The sequence below is a fragment of the Emys orbicularis genome, chromosome 3, assembly GCF_028017835.1.
Source record: "Emys orbicularis isolate rEmyOrb1 chromosome 3, rEmyOrb1.hap1, whole genome shotgun sequence".
NCBI lineage: Eukaryota > Metazoa > Chordata > Testudines > Emydidae > Emys > Emys orbicularis.
Window position 1 is genome coordinate 5908518 of NC_088685.1, and position 21702 is coordinate 5930219.

The window sequence follows — 21702 nt, forward strand, 5'->3', positions numbered from 1 at the left end:
AGCGGACTGCAGGCTAAATGATTGCTGGGTTTGCCTTCGCTAACGAGCTGCAAGTGGAAGTGAAAAGCACAGTAATGAAGTTTGCACATGCTGCAAAACACAGCACAGTTAATACCGGCGCAGGCATTCACACGACAGAGACGCCGAGAGCACTTAGGAGCCTGGGCAGAAAAGAGAGAAATGTCTCTACCTGGTGGAATGTACCAGTCAATAGGGGACAGAGCTGGTGATCAGTAATGCTGACGGAGAGCTACTGCAGAGGTGGACAGTGAATTTGTTTTGCTCTTCTATCCTACTGAAGATGGAGGTCTCTGGGTACGTCTACACTGCAGTTAGTCATGTGCCTGCTAGAGCGGCGAGACAGACCTGCATTAGCTTTGCTCGAGCTAGCATGCTAAGATATGGCAGAGTGGATGTAGCGGCTCTGGCAGAGGCTTGGGCTAGCCCCTGCCCCAAGTCCAAGCCCACCCCACCCAGCCCCGTTGGGCTGAGCTCGGCTGGCTAACCTGTCCCCACTGCTATCTTTAACACGCTAGTGCAAGTCTGCCAGCCAGGCTGGACGGCTCACTGGCAGCTGCAGTGTAGACACACCCGCTGCGACTGTGCGGCGCAGACACGTACAGGAATAGCAGGGGGCTACAGTCAGGACTCAGGTGCGGAAGCACAGCGGTGAGTGTGGAGCAGGTGACCAGAGGTGTCGGGGTGTTCATGGGGCAGGCTGCAGATGGAAACAAACAAATGGACGAATTTCTTCACACAGCTCACAGTCAGCCTGTGGAACTCCTTGCTAGAGGATGTTGTGAAGGCCAAGACCATAACAGGGTTCAAAAAGGAACTAGATAAGTTCATGGAGGATGGGTCCATCAATGGTCTATTAGCCAGGATGGCCAGGGAGGGTGTCCCTAGCCTCTGTTTGCCAGAAGCTGTGAATGGGCAACAGGGGATGGATCACTTGATGATTCCCTGTTCTGTTCATTCCCTCTGGGGCACCTGGCATTGGCCACTGTCGGCAGACAGGATACTGGGCTAGATGGACCATTGGTCTGACCAATATGGCCGCTCTTATGTTCTGGGAAGGAGAGCTGAGATCTAGATTCTAGTTGAAAGCTTTGTGTTATTAGTCCCTCCTTTTCAGAGCACAACACTTACTCACCTCAAGAGAACACCCCACCCCATTTTTGGCTTGCAGCTAGACTCCCTTCTAAAAAGGATGTCTCAGGATCTGTGGGGTTATCCATCTGGTTCCACTGTTAACCCCACTTCCAAAAACACTCAGGGGCGACAATGTATCGCAAACACGCCTTACAAAGAATCTCCACCAGCATGAACATAACCAGGCGCCACCTGGAAGAACACTGGATGCCATGAGATCAATTCTGGGATTTATTTCGGTTGCTGGTTTACAAAAGATGCTTGAAATAACAAAAGCAGAAGCAAGTTTTCAAAGCAGCATAAAAGAGCTATTAGTATCCAGCAAACCCCGTATTAAACCCTCAATGTACAGCTTAAACTGACAACAAAAGCCTCAATCGCAATGAAAATAAACACTGGTCACAAGCAAGGTAGTGCTTAGGGCTTGACTAGCTGCTGGCCAGGGTTCAAGATTTGGGCACGAGGCCAGGTCAGAACTGACATCACTGGTCTCCAATCTGAACAGTGGACATCAGGGGGCGCTAGCTGATTTCATGGGACAAAAACTCCTCCACTCATCTCTTATCGCAAAGCTATTGGCCCTGTCTGAACTAGAAAACAGGCCTTTCTGGTTTGGGGGCCGAGCCAAACCAAACCCAGAGCGGCGAGTTTGAATGCCAGAGGTGGAAGCCTAACCCTACAAAATATTTACAGGATTTCAGATTAGTGGCTCAGTATCATTAATAACTGAATCAGCTGTAGATGCAGGAGGCACTTGGGAAGTCACCCGTCCCCTCTAAACTCTGTATCCTAGCTTGAAATGTTCAGCCGCTTCCTAGCCAGGGAATTTCCCCTCCATTCTATTTTTCTGCAGTTTACATTATTTGCTAAGTAGACGACGACGCTCGGTTTACTGCTCCCTGCAGCTCTGAGACTTCGATTTGGCCTCCTCATTTGCTAGGAAACGTCGGTGTCTTGCATAGGGTGACCAGACAGCAAGTGTGAAAAGTCAGGACAAGAGGTGCGGGGTAATAGGCGCCTATATAAGAAAAAGACCCAAAAATCGGGACTGTCCCTATAAAATCGGGACATCTGGTCACCCTAGTCTTGCATCACAACACATGCAGGAGAACTGCCCCAAATCAGAGCGTGATGCTACAATCCCTCGCTGAGACGCTTGCATCCGGCTTGATGTGGCTAGCTGAGCCCTGGCTACCCCACCTTTCCCACTGGCTAGCTTGAAAACCAAAACCCAGAGGCAAAACCCAGCTTATCAGGAGTGTGATACTGGCAGGGCCCACACCGACACACAAGCAGCAAGCAGGAAGTTGGAGGCTGAAATCTTCCAAGGGCAAACTCAGAGTTTTGAAATCTTCTGCAGCAAAGAATTGTCGTGAACATCCTCCAGCCACTTGATGAGGATCTTATTCAGAGCAGCTGGCCTGAAACAAAACAAAACAAAACAACAACACACTCCATTAAGGTCGGACTGCTCCTTACTGGGCTTTCTCCGGCCCAGCTTTCCCGTCCCAAGGAATTAGGCTTCCATCCATTTCCTCGGGAGACTGCTCCACAGCCTGTGCTGCTTTGCTGTTGGGAAATGTTATTTCCCATGAAAAGTTTAGAAGAAAATGATACATTTTATTATTAACTGGTGGTAACGAGGTGGCATTAACATGGGGAAAATGCAGGCTGTCAATTAGAAGAAGCTGAGAATTTGACCCCAAAATGCCTTTTTGACTAAATAGAATGTTAATTGTTTTATTGTTCTAATTTTTCAATCAAAACATTGTCCCAAGTTCCATGCCCTATGAAGTCAATTACATCAACATTCCCACGTGTATCAACCAAACTTGTAATCTCGTCAAAAAATGAGTTGGACAAAATCTATTCTCCACAAATCCATGTTTACTGGCATTAATTATTACCCTCCTTTACTTCTTTGTTATTAGAGTCCTGTATCAGTCACTCCACTGTTTTGCCCAGGATCGATGTCAGGCTGACAAGTCTGAGACTCCCTGGGTCATCCCGTTCACCCTTTTTAAATACCCGGGGAGTTATGACAACTTGTTAAAAAAATCAACACTAATGGCCCAGACTGGAGGGACTCGGGCTAGTACCCAGATCTGCCGGGCTCTGGGTAACCAAAGCAGCTATGCCCCCACATGACAGAGCTGCAATCAATGCACTATAAACCCTGGGAGACTAAGGCCCACAGGAAGTGCCACCCACAGATGACCTGATTGGTAGCACCTCTGACTGACTTCTGATTGGTCCAGGTGCACCATTTAAGCATGGAGGGAGTTCCAGGAAGCTGCCCGTGCAAGTTGGTGGTACCCAGTCTTCTGCTACAACATAGTCCTCTCTTATTCCCTGCATTGGACCTGGCTCTAAACCTTGGCTTCATTCCTGATCCCCGCCGCCAGCTACGATCTCCAGCTAGACTCCTGATCCCTGACTCTGGTTCCAATCTTCAGCTTGACTTTCGGTTTCCGACGCCAGCTCTGACCCCTTGGCTTGACCCCTGACTCCTGTTCAAACTATTAGGCCCTACTTCTGCTCCGACCACTAGCCCTGACTCCTGGTTCTACCCGCTAGGTAGGCCACCCATATCCCCGTTGTGACACCAGAGCGCTCCTTGGCCAGCTCTTCTAAAACTCCTGGACGCAAGTTATCTGGAGCTGCTAATTTAAAATGTCTAATATTAGGGGCTGCTGTTTAACATCCTCCTGAGTTACTGCTGGACTGGGTGTTGAAGGCTCCTTTAGCTCCTAGGTTCTGAACACCCCCATTTGGGGACACCCAGGATTCACGCAAAGAGAAGCAGAAGATTTGCATGAATGGGTTGGTGCCCAGATACCATGGTGAGAGGTGCTGCGGAAACACCCGAGACAGATCAAATCAGCCCACCTTGTCCAGCCGTGGCCAACATCAGAGGAAAGCAACACGTTCCAGTGTGGGTGATTCCCTTCTGCCTCCCTGAAATTCCCCTTGGATACGGGATTCTTCATTTCCCACCCTACAATGCTGCCTGGTATAGCAGCGCTGCTAAGCAGCTACAGCAGCCCACCCCACCCCGGGGGGGCGTAATCAACAGGGGATGGCAAAGAAGGTGCAAGTGAGGGTTGACGAGCTAGTGTTGTAAAGCACACAGAAGTCTTTGGGAGAAAGGTGCCAAGTTCAGTAGCAGGATTAAGAACAAGAGAAAGAAGGTGTCTAATAACACCGGACCCTCGCTAGAACGCAGGATTTGGGATCCATGCGCGGTACTGCGTTAACGCGGAGACCGCGTTATAGCGGGGACCGCATTAAAATGAATTGCAATTAAAGTAATTAAATTTGAGATCCATGGCCGTGACCGCGTTATATGCGAAGTCGTGCTATACGGACGTTCATTCTAGCGAGGGTCAGGTGTATCTGCTACATCCACAATTCAACGAGCAGCCCTTTTTTCCCCCCCGGGACATGAATGATCTTCCACATCCCGGGCACATCTTGACAGCAGTCAGTAAAAGAACCATCCAAGAGACAAGGTCACTGGGAAAGTGACAGGGCATCGCCTCCAGATGGAGTGAACCCCAAATATTTATTTCCAGTGACAGACACTGATGTTGACAGACATCCCTTCTGCTGACTCCAGGCTTAGAGGGTGACAGTGCTGGATAATGTCATCCCTTTGTCTGATGGATGCTGGTATGTTAGAGTTACTCACTGGACCATGATCAAAAGGCTGCGTGTTGATTGGCTCAGAGGATCACTTGTCTTCTACGTTAGCCAATCACACAATAGCTCTCTCATACAAGTGCTTTTTGACATGTGTTGTAACTAGTTCATGCATGTTGGCTTGAGGATGGCTGGTGGGGCCAGTGACGGAGTGGTGAACAGAGGTTGCATTTAATACGGTTAGAGACATGTCGGCATGGAACCTTGGCCTTTAAATCACGTTTCTAATTGCATTTAAAAAAAAGCTCTTTCTAGTAAAAATGGTGAGAGCTGCTAGCTCAGCAAAGAGTCAATGTTCCTCGCAACAAATGCTTTTGGACTGAACGGCGTTAGGGTTTCTCAGAGACATTAAAAATGGAAAAGACCTGTTATTAACAGTCACTTGTCTAGCACCTTCCAGCTGAGGATCTCCAAGTGTTCTACAGACACTCCCAAGTTAAGCATCAATGCTGATCTTCATTCGACCAATGAAGCAACTGTGGCACATGGACATTAACAGACTTGCCCCAAATCACACCCGAGGAACTGGGAATAGACACCAGATCTTTCTATACATCCAGGTCCTTACACTGGGGTCTATCACTAACACCTGAGCTCCCCAGTTCCTGCACCTAAAGCTTTTCCTAAGTCATGTTGACCATTGATCAATGCAGAACTGGTCCTTCTCCGATCTTCTCCAGTGCCTCGTCTGGTAGAGTTTTAAGTTTCCGTTGGTCAATTATTCTATAGCCCAACAGATCTGACTGGCATTGGGTGAGAACAAAGCCCACAAAAAGAGCAACGAGCAAGAAATAAATGTTATTTTTAAGGTGATGTTTTGATCTACTCTACTAGGATCTAGCAAGGTCAGCATTGCCCTTTCATGCAGTTAAAAACCAACATAGGGAATACTAAGAGTACAGATTGCTGGTTTTGCAAGCTCCTGTTGCAAGCTCACCAACAATTTGTGCTTTCGTAGCCTCAACCTGTCACAATGTCTGGAACCCTTGGGAAATCCCTTGAAGATTGTATTTTGCACGCAGCCGACATCCTGGAGTTCTCTATTTAATTCAGCTTTTAGAGCCAAATCCTCAGATGGTGCCAGTGAGCGTAGTTTATGTGAAGTCTGGTTCATACACAAGGCAGTTTTCAAGGGATTTCCCAAGAATTACATGTTGGGACCCTGAAGTTGAGACCGGCAGAAGCCACTAAACTGCAAACAGGTGGTGAGTGTGCAACATGAGGAACATGAGAGAAAGAGACAAAATAAATCAGATGTAGTCACATTAAACAGCCATGGAACCATTTAAGTTTTGAAAACATCCATTCTGAGTTATTCGACCACTGAGGAAGAAGCGAGTTTTCACCCAAGGAGATGGAGCAGATGCTGGTTGGCCAGTGAATGACTCAAACCCAGCTTTGTTTCAGAAGTTCATCAGGATCGGTGTGTCATCCTGAACGAAGAACTCAAACTTTGTCTTATCTGAGGAAACCTGGTTTTGCAATCAACCTGAACACTTGAAAAAAAATCACGTTCCAGTGCAGTGCTTGGGCTTTGGTGAACTATACAAGCACACCGAGGTGTGATACTCCACATGGGTGCAGGAGAGCATATAGAACTGAAATCCATTGGTCTGAGCATAGGAGAAGGAGCCAGGAAACCTTGAGTTCTAACATGACTAGACCTCTGCCAGTGACCCGTGTGGGGCTCGACGCAAGCCAATTAATCTCTTTGCTTCCGCTGCCTTCTCTGTGGAATGAAGATGATAATGTCTATCACCCGGGGTGTTGGGAGCAGAGACTAATTAGTTTTTGAAAGAGAAAAATGCTGGGTGATGCTGTAACTCTTTAACGATGCACCATCACATAATACTTATGGGCCCAATTCTCTCCTGTATCCCAGTGGAACTGCCTTGACTTGAATGGAGTTACCCCAGCTTTACACCAAACAGGGCTGAGAAGACAAATCAGGCCCAGTGAGACCAGCTGGGAAAATCAGATGGGATCCAAACTCTCCCAAAATTTAGGGAGCGTTTAGATCCCCTGGCACAATAATTCAAACCGCCGGGAGGGAGAGGGAAAGGGAAACGGAAGAAGCTCTTCAAGCCGTTCCAACAGCCATGCAGGCAACTTACAAACCCTCTGCTGGTTCTTTTCAAGGTGATCTCTGCTTAACATCCTTCCCCTGCACCACCAGTGCTCTCTGGGCCTGTCAATGGGAGGCGCTCCATTCGGCTTTGGATCAGGCCCTCTAACCTCACATACAAATGATTACGCGGTTTAATACAAAATGCTACAGTCTAGTTCTGGCTGAGGAGCCGTTTCCATTACAAACCCGCTCCGCAGGCAGCCGGGGCACGCCGAGAGAGATGCGAGTCTGTTCTGTTACGTTCTCTTAGCACCCGTAACATTATTCAGCACTGATCTCTCTCCAGCCTTTGGAGTGTAACGACTCCGTCCTTTACCGCACTCAGCACTCTTAACACTGGCATTCAGACCCTGTAAAGCCAGGAGAATATTCCGCCTTGCAATTTAGTTGATGAGATTTTATATATCTTGTAAACCAGCAGAAATCGAGTCTGATTCAAGCAGCGCTGCAGAGAGATTCATCCATCAGCCGTTAGTATTTATCATATTACACATGCACTTTGCAGAAATCCAATTGCTCCTGCTGACTTAACAGCCTTTCAGTCTATCTGCTGTTTTACAGCTTCTCTGACATTCAGGCAGACCCGTGAGTTAATTCCAGGAGTCATGGATGAGCAGTCAGTGGGGGGTTATTTCCCAAGAAGCCTCTATGGAGATGATGAAGTGCTCTCTCTCTCTCTCAGAGGAGGTTTTGGGGCATGAAGAAGGGATATGTGGGTAATTTGGGAGGATGGATTCATTCTGTGGGGCTGACCTATAGGAGCGAAATAGAACGGAGACTTACAGAGACCTGGGGGGGTGGTTTCACCCCCTGGCTGATGGGCAAGTGTAAAGGAATCTCAGCTGTGTTGTTTCCTTTCCACTGATATGAAGAAGGTTTAATTTAAAGAAAGGGCAGAGCCTTCTTTCATTTACCCCTCCTCCCCACCCCATTGTGGGTCTCTATTTGCTTGGGCCAGGCCCTTTCAAATACCTGCACTGTCCTGCTAGAAGTCAGCGACAGCAAAGGGGAAGAAAGAACTCGCTGCTCTTGTGGAAGGGGAAGGGAGAGGTGGCGATAAGGTTAGCACTTCTTACAGTTCAGCTCAACTCTGACTGCGTGTGTGACCTTGGGCAAGTCACTTAGCCTCGCTGTGCCTCGGTTTCCCCATCTGTAAAATGGAGATACTAGTGACTCCCTCCCTCCCAGGGGTGTGTGAAGATAAACATGTTTGTGACAGAGTGAAGTGTCACATGGAGGGAGGGAGAGAAGAAAAAAAAGCAGCTGTCTCAAATTATCCAGTCCTCTCAGAGACTGCTGGAAGGGTGTGTGTGTGTGTGTGTGTGTGTGTGTATGTGTGTGTGTGTATATATCAGGGTGGGGGGTGTCTGGGCCTACATAAATCAGACCCAGTCCCTTGCACGGGGGGGAGAAGGATGAGGAAGGATGCACTCTGAAGCAGAGCCTAGGGGAAAAGAGGGCCAGAAACGGGCAGGGGCAGAAGAAAAGACCAGCACCTGCTGGGGAAAATGTCCTGGGTTTGGGGCGCAGGCTAGGACCTGCCTCCCCTGGAAACTGAGGCCTTGCCATAGAGGGAAGAGAACTAGAGACCCTGGGTGTAGACGAGGATACATTAAATAGTGACACAGCCCTTTTGATAAGCATTAGTACTTCAATGACTGTCTGAACTCCCTGGGGCCGGAGAGCATCCACCAGTTCACAATGCTCCCGACTGGGGCGCTCAGACACTCTGGCAAAAGAGGCCCTATAAGGACCATATAGGTTGAATTTTGACTAACTTTGCCTTTTCCTAACTACCTCCCATGACTCCGGCTCAGGCCCGCTTGCCTCACCATCCACAGTTCCCTTCCCCCTCCAGTGCCCTGGAGGTGCTGACGGTAATGGCCTCTCAGCTGGCGTGTATGCGAGCCGCGCACACTTAGCAGTTCTACTCTGTTCTCATGAGACGATATATAATGGTGCTAAATATATAAAAAGTGTTTTTAATTTATAAAGGGGGGGGGTCGCTCTCAGAGTCTTGCTGTGTGAAAGGGGGCACCAGTTTGAGAGCCACTGGGGTAGCCCCTCCGAATTCTTGGGCTGGGCTATGGGATGAAGACAAATCAGGAGCTGCGTCGTGGCCCCGGGTGGTAATGCTGCCATCCAGGTAGGCTGGGTTATGCGTATATGTATTGGCCTAATTCAGGGAGGTGCTGAGCCACCCTGGCTCCCTCTGAAGTCAATGGGAGCTGGGGGCGCTCGGCCCACTGAAAATCAGAGCCAAATGTGCAGTGATCTGCCATGAACCATTTGGTCTGGTCCCTCCAGCACAGGCCAATACTGGAGGCTTCAGAGGAAGTGTTAAAAGTCACTAAGCCATTTAGACAGGTTTCAGAGTAGCAGCCGTGTTAGTCAGTATCCGCAAAAAGAACAGGAGTACTTGTGGCACCTTAGAGACTAACAAATTTATTTGAGCATAAGCTTATGCTCAAATAAATTTGTTAGTCTCTAAGGTGCCACAAGTACTCCTGTTCTTTAAGCCATTTAGCTAATTGCACAAGGCTTCAGCATCGGGCGGGGGCTGTGGGGGAGACAATCCGTGGTGATCCCTGTGGGCAAATCAGTTCACGGACAGGCACAAGAGCTCACTGCCCTTAGCAGCTTGGCTTGCAGTGCTGACCCAGCCGAGCCTTTAGCAAACGCCGGCCGCGGCGCCCCACTCCCTCGCCGCGCATATTTAGATTCGCTAAAAGCTCACTCCGTGCAGCAAGGGCGCCGGAGCAAGAGCTGGCTGCCAAGCAGCGCTTACAGTCAGGCCCCCAGCGGTTGACGACGACAGGGCTTTAAACGCCAGCCAACCCGCCCCCGCGGTGCATGCGGTACCTTTCCATCTGAGTCCAGTGTCCGCACTCTTCAATGTGGCCCCGGGTCAGCTGCGGAATCTGGAGAGAGATGCACAAGAACAGTGAGACCCTGTTTCACTCCAAAGACGCTGCCGGGCCTCTCAAAGGTACAGAGGCTTTTAGAAAAGGAGGCTGCTTAGGACCTGCCATATGGGATCAGCCCCATCGAGCCTGGCACCATGAACCCAGCGCTGGACAATTCCTGACGCTTGAGAGGAAGGTCAACTCCCCGGCCCAGGCGTGTGGTGCTATACCTGGCTAGAAGAGCATTTCGCCCTGACCCCTGCACGTGGCCTGAAGCATGAGGTTTGATCGCCCTTCTCGGCAGGCACAGCTTGTGGGATTTATGTAGCTCGTTAGTCAAGGCGGCTGGTTCGAGGCCCTTCTGCTACTGGGAACTCCCCACAGTTGCTTCACACGTGAAGCACGAGCCACTTACAAGGGATGCATTCAGTTGGGATGGAGTCCGAGGGAACCAACGTCAGCCCAATGACACTGGATATCCCTGGCCACCGGGTAACCGGGACGCCATGGGGTGGATAATGCTGATCACTTACCCACTCCTCCATGCCCTTACTCATATTAGGATGGAGAACAAAGTCCTTCCCGGCAGTAACCATCAAAGCCGGGACCAGGATCTGCAGGGGGATAAAGACAGGGCTAGGAAATGAGACGCCCCCAGATCAAATCCGCTCTGTAAACAGTCTCCTTGCCCAGCGGGGTAGCGATCACTAGCCGTTCCCATCGGTGCGGAGTGGAGCAGACTCACGTAGAATCCATGGGAGCGGGGTGGGCGGAGGCTGCATAGACACCCCACCAGGTGATGATGCGCTGCCCAAAGGCCACGCACAACAGTGCATGTGACACCCCTGCAGACGGGGAGCCCCAGGGCTTGTTGCAATTGCTCCTTGGCAGATAACCACACTTGAATTTCAACCGGTTTATCCAGTGTATGGAGAGCATGGGCGGCGCGAGATCCCCCCTTCGGGGAGGCTAGTCCCCCAGCCCCACCCCTTCTGCCCGAGGCCCCGCCTCCCGCCTACCAGAGCCCCAACCGCCCCCACCCCTGCGGATGGAGGAGCCCCGGCCCACCCGCCCCGACCCCTGGGCCAGACCGAGCCCCGGCCCGACCCCCAGGCTACTGGCTGGTCGAAGCCCCGAGCTCTGGGCCGCCAGCTGGAGCTGAGCCCTCACTGGCTTCAGGGGAGAGGGGGAGCGTGGGTGGGGCCACAGCCTGGGCTAGGGGAGGCTTAGCCTCCCCTGACCTTCGATACCCACCGCCCACGATGGAGAGCTACAGGCTGAAGCCCCAACGTTTTGCGACCTCGGCAGGCGTTTCTGCTCTTCTGGTCGGGAAATCACTCGGGGAAGCTCGCCCATCCGGAGGTACAAGGGCACTAGAGAGGAGCCCTTTCAACCTGCCCCAGTTAGGACAATTTATGCCTGTCCGAGTACTGTGGCCGTCCCAGCCAGAGCACCAGCGAACAGGCTGTAGAGAGCAATTCTGCACTGGCCCCAAACGATCATTCCTAGATCTGAGCCCAGGCTGACCAACCAGTCTGACCTCCTGCGTCAACCAGCCCCGAGAAAACAGCTGGATGGATGGAGTAGATGGGATCTAACGAGCCTTCTCTGTCCCTCTTCTCTGAATTCCCCAGGGTAGCCGCTGACCCAAAGAGAGTAGGGCAGGGACAGTGCAAGCGAGACCAGAGCCCCAGAGGGACATGCCCATCACACGCTGCCCTGGGAGCGAGAGAGAGCGTCTGCAACGTGACCACTGTCTGATATCAATCACGGCCCAGTCAATCAATCCCCCTGCTCAGCTGCAGCGGAGGAAGTGCCCTAGGCTGGAGGCCACCCACCGCGCCAAGAGTTCTCGTTTATATTCGCTGAGACTGAAAGAGAAGCGAGGTCACAGAGCCAACGCACGTCTGAGCATCGCATTGATTGCTCCAGCCAGTTGGTTAACCGCTCAATACCCTTTGGGGCGTGGTGCTGCCCTCTTGCGAAGGCAGCATGGTTCAGTGGTTAGAGCACAGAACTGCTGTCCAGCCCACTGGCCTGCAGTGTGACCTTGGTCATGCCACCTCACTTCTCCGTGCCTCAGTTTCCCCAGCTCTGTAACGCATTTGAGATCTCCGGAGGCAGAGGGCGGCATGAGTGCCGATTCCTGTTCTTCCGAGCACAGCCGCGCTGACCCCGTGTTCCGGTGTGGAGAATAAGGGAAAGCAAGAAGGGGCAGGACAACACCGGGTAGCGCGGCAGGGCAGTTTGGCAACCACTGAAAGCAAGTTGTGGGACCGTGTTCAAATCGTGCTGGGGTGGGCAGGCAGACTCTTAAAGGGATTTAGGTACCTAAAGCAGGCTGCACAATACCCTTGCAAAACTGGCCCTAAGTCCGGAACCTTCCAAAGGTGCCGTTCTACCACGGAAGACAGAGCTGAGGTAGACCTATTAGATCACCCCGCCCCGCCCCTGGCCAGCGGAGGGTGGTTGACTCCGGGTGACAGGGATTTCAGCCCTCCACAGCCCCATACTTCCGCCCTCCGGAAACTTTTCCTCTCTTGCATGGAAAGGAGGCCCTGGGGGAATAGGCACAATGTTACTAGAGGCTGAGAAGGGACCAGTTGCCAGTTCACTCCCTGGGATGTACTGAGTGGGTGTGTGTCAATCCCAACTGCGGGACAACCCACAGCCCCACAGGGTCCCCAGGCCAGGCTCCCACATGGGGGTACCACGAAGGGCACCCTGCCCTTTGCCAACATGTTGCCTCTGGCAGAGAACGGACATTTCAGATGCCGGATCACGACGCGTCCGCGAGCCTAGGGGAGGACAAACAGATGAGCCTAGTGCCTGTTTCCAAGCGACTGTTCATTCTGCTCCAGGGAACGAAGGCACCGTGGGCTGCTCTCGGCACGTTCCCTCATCTGCGAGTGGCCCAGAACGGAGAACGCTAACCTAGCTCCTGCCCCTGCTCTGAGATCCGAGCCCAGAGACAGCTGCCGAGTGACAGGAGCCGCTCTCACCTTCCTGTCTTTTGCCGACAGGCTCCACAGCCAGTTGGCTCGCATGTTCCGGTACCAGTTCAATGGTCTCCTAAGGGCGAGACAGAGAGAGAAAGGGGGGAGGGGCTTAAATCGTTACTAGGATCCCCGAGAAGTTCTCGGGTGCTGCATTCCTTGGGGAGGTGCAGCTGAACCAGGGGCCAAGATTTTGGCTGAGTTGGTATTTCCTTGCGATCCCAGGGCAGACCCCCCCCCCCCGCCCTCTTAGCTGGGCTTTCTATGGTGGCTCATCTTAGGCTCCACATGGGCACCAGCACCGCACGCCTGCCTCCAAGCAGTGGGGAGAGTCTCAAGAGCCCCAGGCGGGGGGGGGAGGGGGGGAGGGGAGTGGTTTGTTTGCAAATGAAACAGCCGAAGGCCTTGTAACAACGTCTCTGGGAATATCCCAGGCAGAGCCGACGTTACCTCCAGCACCAGACTCTTGCTTCGTTCTTTAGCTTTGCTTTTACCTGAAGCCAGACTTTTTAAACTGCTGGATGAAGTACTGGAGATCCGCTCCCGCTAGGATCTGGCTTGGAGGTGGGTCTTCTGGCATGCCAACCAGAACCCCTCCTGCCGAGACAGAGAGGGTGAGAACATCTGATAGGCAACGTCCTGGGAATAATCAGCTGCAAATGACCCCGAATCCGTGGCTCCAACAAAGGACTAAGGGCTTGCAAAGGGCCTCTGCAGCCTCCCTGCACCCACCCTCTCTCCCCAGGCTCAGTTTTAAAGCCGGGTGCTGCTCTGTGAATGGGATTGAGGCTGAGACGGGGGAGCCCGGTGGGGACGGGTGGATGGCGTGTGAGTTTCATGCCGGCCCAGGAGTTCAGGCTCCTCATTTAAGCAGCTATAGGGAGCGGTCTCCTCTCCAGAGGCGCTTGGCAGCTGCAGCTCCCACTGAGGGTGCTCAGTGCCCGTGACGGCAACACCGGTTATTTAGGCACTTAAATGTGGATTTAGGTGCCTCGACTTTATGCACCAGAGCTTGTGATGTTCAGCCCAATGGCTACAGGGGCAGTGGGACAGAGGCCCAATGGTGCCGGCTGGCAAAGGGTTCCCTGGTCTGTAACAGCAGCACCTAACAGGCCTGACAAACTCACTACACCCACCACCCCGCTTTCATAGAACGTATCTGTACCCGGGGTCACATGCAGCCCGGGCGTGTCTAGATGAGAACACGGCACTGGTAGAACTCACAGTGTGACGTTAAACCAATACGGTGAAACTGGTCCAGCTAAACCCAGATTAGCTGTTCACACTGAAATCCACACCAAGGTTCGCTCTAGGCTGGTTTCGAAGCCAACTTCAAGTCCTATCAGGGCATCTTTCTCCTTTGGACCGTCCCTTCGTGCCCGGAGTAGAACCCTGCAGCCCTGGGCATAGGCCACCCCTCCAGCTCTCCTGGAGGTTTTTGCAGGGTACGCGCCTCCAGCTGGAGCTGCTCAACCAATGCTTATCGCTGCTGCTATTGATAGCGCCTTTCTGCAGCGTGCATCGGTGGGGGATTTGATTAGAACGCGCTGCCTAAGTGGATTTGCAAGAAAGGGAAGAAACCCAAGGAGGGAGACAGGAGTTTCAAAGCGACGCCTTCAGGGGCTCTGGTTAACATGCAGACGCTCCACGCCATCCCACTGGCCGAGGCGTCCCTCCTGCTGCCCAGCTTCTAATGAAAGGGACAGCATCAAGGGTGTTTCTCAGTGTCATAAACATACAGCTAAGGGGAGCATAAAATCCCTCCTTTACCTGTACGGGGTTAAGAAGCTCAAATAACCTGGTTGGCACTTGACCAAAAGGACCAATAAGGGAAGAAGAGCCTTTCAAATCTGTGGGGGGAAGTTTTTGTTTGTGGTCTCTTTGTTGTGGTCTCTCTCGGACAGAGAGGGACTAGGGCAGGAAAAAACATCTCCTAAAACCGTACCTGAAATAAGCATCTAAGGCCTGGTCTACACTAGGAGCTTATATCGAATTTAGCGCCGTTACATCGAATTAACCCTGCACCCGTCCACACCAGGAAGCTACTTAGTTCGAAATAGAGCTCTTTTAAATTCGACTTCTGTAATCCTCGAAAACGAGAGGAGTAGCGCTAAATTCGAAATGGCAATATCGAATTAGGCTAGGTGTGGATGGAAATCGACGGTAATAGCTCCGGGAGCTATCCCACAGTGCACCACTCTGTTGACGCTCTGGACAGCACTTCGAGCTCGGATGCTCTGACCAGCCACACAGGAAAAGCCCCGGGAAAATTTGAATTCCTTTTCCTGTCTGGCCAGTTTGAATCTCATTTTCTGTTTGGACAGCGTGGAGAGCTCAGCAGCACTAGCAACGATGCAGAGCTCTCCAGCAGAGTTGGCCGTGCAATCTAATAGAAAGAGGGCCCCAGCATGGACTGATCGGGAGGTGTTGGATCTCATCGCTGTCTGGGGCGATGAGTCCGTGCTTTCAGAGCTGCGCTCCAAAAGAAGGAATGCAAAGATCTATGAGAAGATCTCTAAAGCCATGGCAGAGAGAGGATACAGCCGGGATGCAACGCAGTGCCGCGTGAAAATCAAGGAGCTGAGACAAGGCTACCAAAAAACCAAAGAGGCAAACCGACGCTCCGGATCCCAGCCCCACACATCACGTTTCTACGAGGCACTGCATTCCATCCTAGGTGCGGCCGCCACCACTACCCCACCAGTGACCGTGGACTCCGAGGATGGGATATTGTCCACGACCGGTTCCTCCTCGGAAATGTTAGGTGACGGGGAAGATGAGGAAGGAGATGAGGAGGACGAGGCAGTCGACAGCGCTTGCACCGCTGATTTCAACGACAGCCAGGAGCTCTTCATCACCCTTACCGAGATCCCCTACCAACCGTCCACAGCCCTTACCCCGGACACCGAATCAGGGGAAGGATCAAGCAGTGAGTGCTTTAAACATCTAAACATTTCATTTTAACATAAGTGGAATATTTATATTGTTAAGAATGGGCTTTTCAGTCACTCAGTTAAACATAGAAACTTTTATTTATAACAAAACAGGAATAATAACGATTTCAGTAATTTGTTGTTCATGATTTATTTGGCTTAGTAAACTTTTTACTACTAACTATGTATAGAAAATCAAGTACTGTCCGGATATTCATGATTAGTCCACAACACGGCCCCTCCACTCTGTAGTCCGTTATGCTCAACTTAAAGGAAAAGGCGGTCAATGTGCCCGGGAATGGACAGACAGTCCTCCTGGGATAGCTCCGCATAGCTCTCCTGGAGGTACCGCTCCAGCATGCGCACGAGGTTCAACGGCAGGGCAATCTTGTTTGGTCCCCCGTGGTAGCACACGTTCCCACGCCATGAGTCCATGAGGTAGTCGGGGATCAGTGCGCGGCACAGCATGGCGGCATATGGCCCAGGCCTCTGCATGCATTCACGCAGCATCCTTCCCCTCTCGGTCTCCGAGATCCTCATGAGGGTTATGTCACACATGACGCCCTGCTTTAAATTAGGGAGGGGAATGTTAGTATTTGGACTGCTTTACAGCCACGCGGTGGAGGCGGCAGAGGGGCAGCATACAGGGATCTTTCCCGGGGACAGCCGCGAGGTGGTGGGACAGGGGCAGAGCTCATGCTTCCCTGATTGCTGCCAGCAGAGAGTGGCCTTGCATTCAGTGCGAAAGGAGCCCAGTGCTACTATTACATGTTTAAGCTGCCACAAGTCTACGGCTTACCATGTTTGCCCGCAGCAGAAGTAGAGGTGTCCTGCAACGCTTCTCTGATCGCAACTGCAGGACCCCAGACACATAAGGCGAGGGCCGAAAATTCGACCTTGTCCTGAGTGCGCATGTGAAAGGTGCAGTGCATGGTGTTGTTCACAGAGAAAGACTATGCTCTTTGTTAGCAACTTCATTTATCTGTCTCAGGAATTTACTCCCTTTTTCCCATTCCCACAGACACATCTGCGACTGTCTCCCAACCCAGCCTGGCATCACACTCCCAGAGGCTAGCGCAGATTAGAAGAAGGAAGAGAAAAACTCGTGAAGACATGTTTTATGAACTTATGGAGTGCTCACGAGAGCAGGCAGCCCAGACGACACAGTGGAGGGAGAACTTGTCACAAATGCACAGAGCAGTCATGGAACGGGAGGAGAGGTGGCGCCAGGAGGACCAGCAGGCTACTCAAACCCTGCTTGGACTAATGAGGGAGCAAACGGAGACGCTCCGGCGCCTAGTGGATGTTCTGCAAGACCGGAGGCAGGAGGACAGAGCACTGCTGCTGTCTATCTCTAACCGCCCTCCCCCGCCACCAAGTCCCACACCCCCCTCACCAAAAGTACAAAGAAGGAGGGGCGGCAAGGTCCGTTAAAACTGTCAGTCGGCCACTGCACACTGCTGCAGCAATGGAAGGCTCTCGTTCCAAAGTTTGAAAAGTCCTTTCCTACCCATCTCACACTAGCCCATGTGCAAGTTTCCTTCCCCCCCCCCCTTTTCATGTGCGGTTCGTAATAAAACATCGGTTTCTGTTAAGTACTGTTTCCGAGAGTGTCTTTTGGAGGGGATTCTGTCTGAAGGGGGGGAAGGGGTTTGTTACTTGGACAGGACAGTCACCTGTAGCAGGCTACAGAGGCGGGGGCAGGTCCAGCATCAGGACACATACACAGCACAGTCACCAGTTACCCTGGTCAGTCTGGGAGGCGGTTTTCTTGTTCTGGGGTGCGAGGGGGATTGATCTGTGACTTTGTGTCGGGGGAGGGCAGTTAGAGATCCTATGCCGCGGTCCTTATCCTGGATCACAGAGCCACGCAGCAGGGGATCTGTTACCCTCCGCCCCCTGCCAGAAAGTCACTTGGCCGACACATACATCCAGTCCCGCCCAGGACTGCTGGCAGGCTGCGTTGAAACAACCAATGCAGCACTGCGGAGCCTGTCATTCCCGGACTTACTTTAGAAGCATCATTTGCATCAAAACAGTAAGCCCGCCCCCCGCCACAGTCTGCGTCCCCGGTTTAAAACATTCCCGCGAAAACAGTAAAAAAGAGAACCTTGTTCATTAACAGAACAGAACAGATTTTATTTGTTGGGAAGGTGGGGAAGGGGGTATGTAACTTGGAAGGATAGTCAACAGTAACTGGGTAAAGAAACGGGGGCAGGTTCAGCATCTGTGTCCACAAAGTAAAAAGTCACTGGAGACCCTGTTCAGTCAGGAACCTGGCTTTCAAAGCCTCCCTGATGCACAGTGCGTCCCGCTGTGATCTTCTAATCGCCCTGCTGTCTGGCTGGACGTAATCAGAAGCCAGGCTATTTGCCTCAACCTCCCACCCCGACATATAGGTCTCCCCCTTGCTCTCACACAAATTGTGGAGCACACAGCAAGCAGCTATCACAATGGGGATATTGGTCTCGCTGAGATCACAGCGAGTGAGTAGGCTTCTCCATCTGCCCTTGAGACGGCCAAAAGCACACTCCACCACCATTCTGCACTTGCTGAGCCGGTAGTTGAATAGTTCTTTCCCTGAGTCCAGTGCGCCAGTGTAGGGCTTCATGAGCCAGGGCATTAGCGGGTATGCAGGGTCCCCGAGGATGACTGTAGGCATCTCCACATCCCCAACAGTTACTTTGTGGTCCGGGAAGTAAATACCTTCCTGCAGCCGTCTACACAGACCAGAGTTCCTGAACACCCTAGCGTCATGAACCTTGCCCGGCCATCCAACGTAGATATTGGTAAAACGTCCCCGATGGTCCACCAGTGCTTGCAGCACCATGGAAAAGTAGCCCTTCCGGTTGATGTACTGGCTGGCCTGGTGGTCCGGTCCCAGGATAGGGATGTGAGTCCCATCTATAGCCCCACCGCAGTTTGGGAATCCCATCTCGGCAAAGCCATCTCTGATGAGCTCCACGTTTCCCAGGGTCACTACCTTAGATAGCAGTAGCTTGACGATTGCCCTGGCTACTTGCATAACAGCAACCCCCACGGTAGACTTGCCCACGCCAAACTGGTTAGCGACGGACCGGTAGCTGTCTGGCGTTGCGAGCTTCCAGAGGGCTATGGCCACTCGCTTCTGGACAGTCAGGGCTGCCCGCATCCGGGTGTCCTTTCGCTTCAGGGCAGGGGACAGCAACTCACACAGTTCGAGGAAAGTCCCCTTCCGCATGCGAAAGTTGCGCAGCCACTGGGATTCATCCCAGACCTGCAGCACTATGCGGTCCCACCATTCCGTGCTGGTTTCACGGGCCCAGAATCGCCGTTCAACAGTATCAACAAGACCCAGTGACAGCGAGATGTCCTGGGCGCTGGGTCTCATGTTCTCAGAGAGGTCGGAGCTAGTGTCCGACTTCATGCCGTCACGGTAGTGCCGTAGCCTCCTCTCATGATTGATCTGCAGCTGCCTCTGGTACAGGTGGAGGAGAAGCTGCGAGGCGTTGAGAACTGCCACAACTGCAGCGATGGTCGCAGCGGGATCCATGCTCGCACTGCTGTGGCGTCCGCGCTGTCAGTAATCAGAAAAGCGCGCGAAATTATTTCCCGCCGGCGCTTTCAGGGAGGGAGGGAGGGAGGGAGGGCTTGAGTGACGGACGGATGACGACAGGCGCCCAAAAGCACCCTCGACACATTTTTTTACCCAGAAGGCATTTGGGGCTCGACCCAGAATTCCAAAGGGCAGGGGGGACTGCGGGAACTGTGGGATAGCTGCCCACAGTGCACCGCTTCCAATGTCGACGCTTGCCCCGTTAGTGTGGACTCACAAAGTCTCACAAAGTCGAATTACTGTCCTTAGTGTGGACACACACGTTCGACTTAGTAATATCGATTCCACATAGTCGAATTAACTAAAATCGAAGTACTCTCGTAGTGTAGACAAGGCCTTAGATTACAAAAATTGTAAGTAATAGCAAGGAAATGCGTTAAGTTATCTTTTGTTTTAGCTTGTGAATTTTCCCTGTGCTAAGAGGGAGGTTTATGCCTGTTTTTGTAACCTTAAAGTTTTACCTAGAGGGGAAATCCTCTGTGTTTTGAATCTGATTGCCCTGTAAAGTTATCTTCTTTTACTTTTTCTTTCTTTATAATAAAGTCTGGTTTTTTTAGAATCTGATTGGGTTTTAGTGTCCTAAAACCCAAGGGTCTGGTCTGTGCTCACCTTGTTACCGATCTGGTTGGTATATTATTCTCAAGCCTCCCCAGGAAAGGGGGTGAAGATGCTTGGGGAGATATTTGGGGGAAAACAGGAACTCCCAGTGGTCCTTTTCCTGAATCTTTGTCTAACTCACTTGGTGTTGGCAGCGATACCGTTCAAGGACAAGGAAAGGATTTGTGCCTTGGGGAAGTTTTTAGCCTAAGCTGGTAGAAATAAGCTTAGGGGATCTTTCATGCGGGTCCCCACATCTGTACCCCAGAGTTCAGAGTGGGGAGGGAACCCTGACACTCAGAATGACTCATATTTCACTACACCCACCCTCGCCTAGTGCATGATCTACCCAGAGGAGCTTGCAAAGAAAAGCGATTTCTTTCTTAATACCAGCCTCTCTCCTTCCTGCAAGCACACAGGCCAGTTTGTTATTGCAGGGTCTCTCCCAAGCCTTGGGCTGCACACGCTGGGGTGTTATTGTAGGGTTGCACTATTATGGGACAATTCAATGCTTCTTTTTATCCATCCCTTTTACACCCTTTCTCTCTCCTCCATCCCCTTCTGTCATGGCCCTGGACTTCCTTACGTCCAATGAACAACCATACAATAACATACCTGCGTGCGCAGCCCAACCCTCGCGAGCAACCCAATCCTTTGTTATTGTAGGGTTGCTTGTGAAGTCGGGTCCGTTCACGTTTGGAGGGAAGGGGAGGGAGCCCCCGGAGTAGCTCGGCAGGACCCCCCTCTGGCAAATATTTGAAACATCGTCAATGAGAGAGATCCGCCTGCGCCACTAACGACAAGGCTGGGAGATAACGGGGGAACGGGGCGACAAATCCCTTCCCACCTGGGCCATTTCGCACCCTTACCTCGCTCCCGGACGCTGGTGGCGTTGAGTGGAACAGGCAGCTCATCCTGCAAGGGAAGCAGCTCTAATTAACGGGACGTGATTAACTCCCAGGGCAGCCGGCCAGAGGGGAACTCAGAGAAAAGCCATTGGAACAATCACGCGGCGCCGGGGACTGACGTAGGGGGTTGGTTTAAAAAACAGACGTGCATCTAGCTAACGAGCCTGGAAACGTACTGTTCTTGGTTACCTGCCCAGCCGTTCGGGGAACGGCTCCCCCGGGCCGACTCGGCGTTGCAGGGCGGCTGCAGGGAAGGGGCAGGCCCGGCTGTGGAATGGTTCCCCAAAGCTCCATAGGAAGGCGCTTTTGTGGCCCACAGCAGCACTGGGCCTCCTCTGTGCTCTGCTACCGAGCGCAGCCCCCAGAGCGCCCGGGGAAGGGGCTTGTTGGGGCCTTCCAAAGCCAGGAGCCGACAGACCAAAGCAGCGCAGGATTTGCACCGAGCACACGGGGGCTGGTGCTCAATGTAATGAGGCTGCTTGGATTTTAGGACCTGGCCCAGTCCTATCCAGACCATGCCCAGTCCTGCCCAGGGCTTCGCTCGCCCGGCTGGCTCGGAGCAGACACTGCAGAGAGCTCTAACCCAGCCAGCCCCAAGCAGCGCGAGATGCTGCGTTTGGGGCGACGGAGGATCCCAGTCACTCGCGAACGGGCCCCGAGTGCCCCACGCTGCTGCTGGAGCACTCGCTCTCCGCGGGGACAGCAAACACTCATTACTTGACGCCTGAACCCTGTGACGAAGTGGGACTGTTCTTAATGTTTCCTCTGAATACTGTGTGGGTGCC

At 52.3% G+C, this 21702-nt stretch overlaps 1 protein-coding gene across 1 annotated transcript in view; it reads right to left on the reverse strand.

Moving 5' to 3' along the window:
* Positions 1 to 2488: 2488 nt before the first annotated feature.
* LOC135876083 (bifunctional epoxide hydrolase 2-like) overlaps positions 2489 to 21702 on the reverse strand; it is a 100446-nt gene continuing 81232 nt past the window's right edge. The window contains exons 14-19 of the mRNA XM_065401243.1: positions 20879 to 20924; positions 13379 to 13481; positions 12891 to 12960; positions 10422 to 10502; positions 9845 to 9903; positions 2489 to 2573 (exon numbers count right to left, since the gene is read on the reverse strand). Of these exons, the coding sequence (XP_065257315.1) occupies positions 2489 to 2573; positions 9845 to 9903; positions 10422 to 10502; positions 12891 to 12960; positions 13379 to 13481; positions 20879 to 20924 (444 nt within the window). The remainder of the gene's footprint in view (positions 2574 to 9844; positions 9904 to 10421; positions 10503 to 12890; positions 12961 to 13378; positions 13482 to 20878; positions 20925 to 21702) is intronic.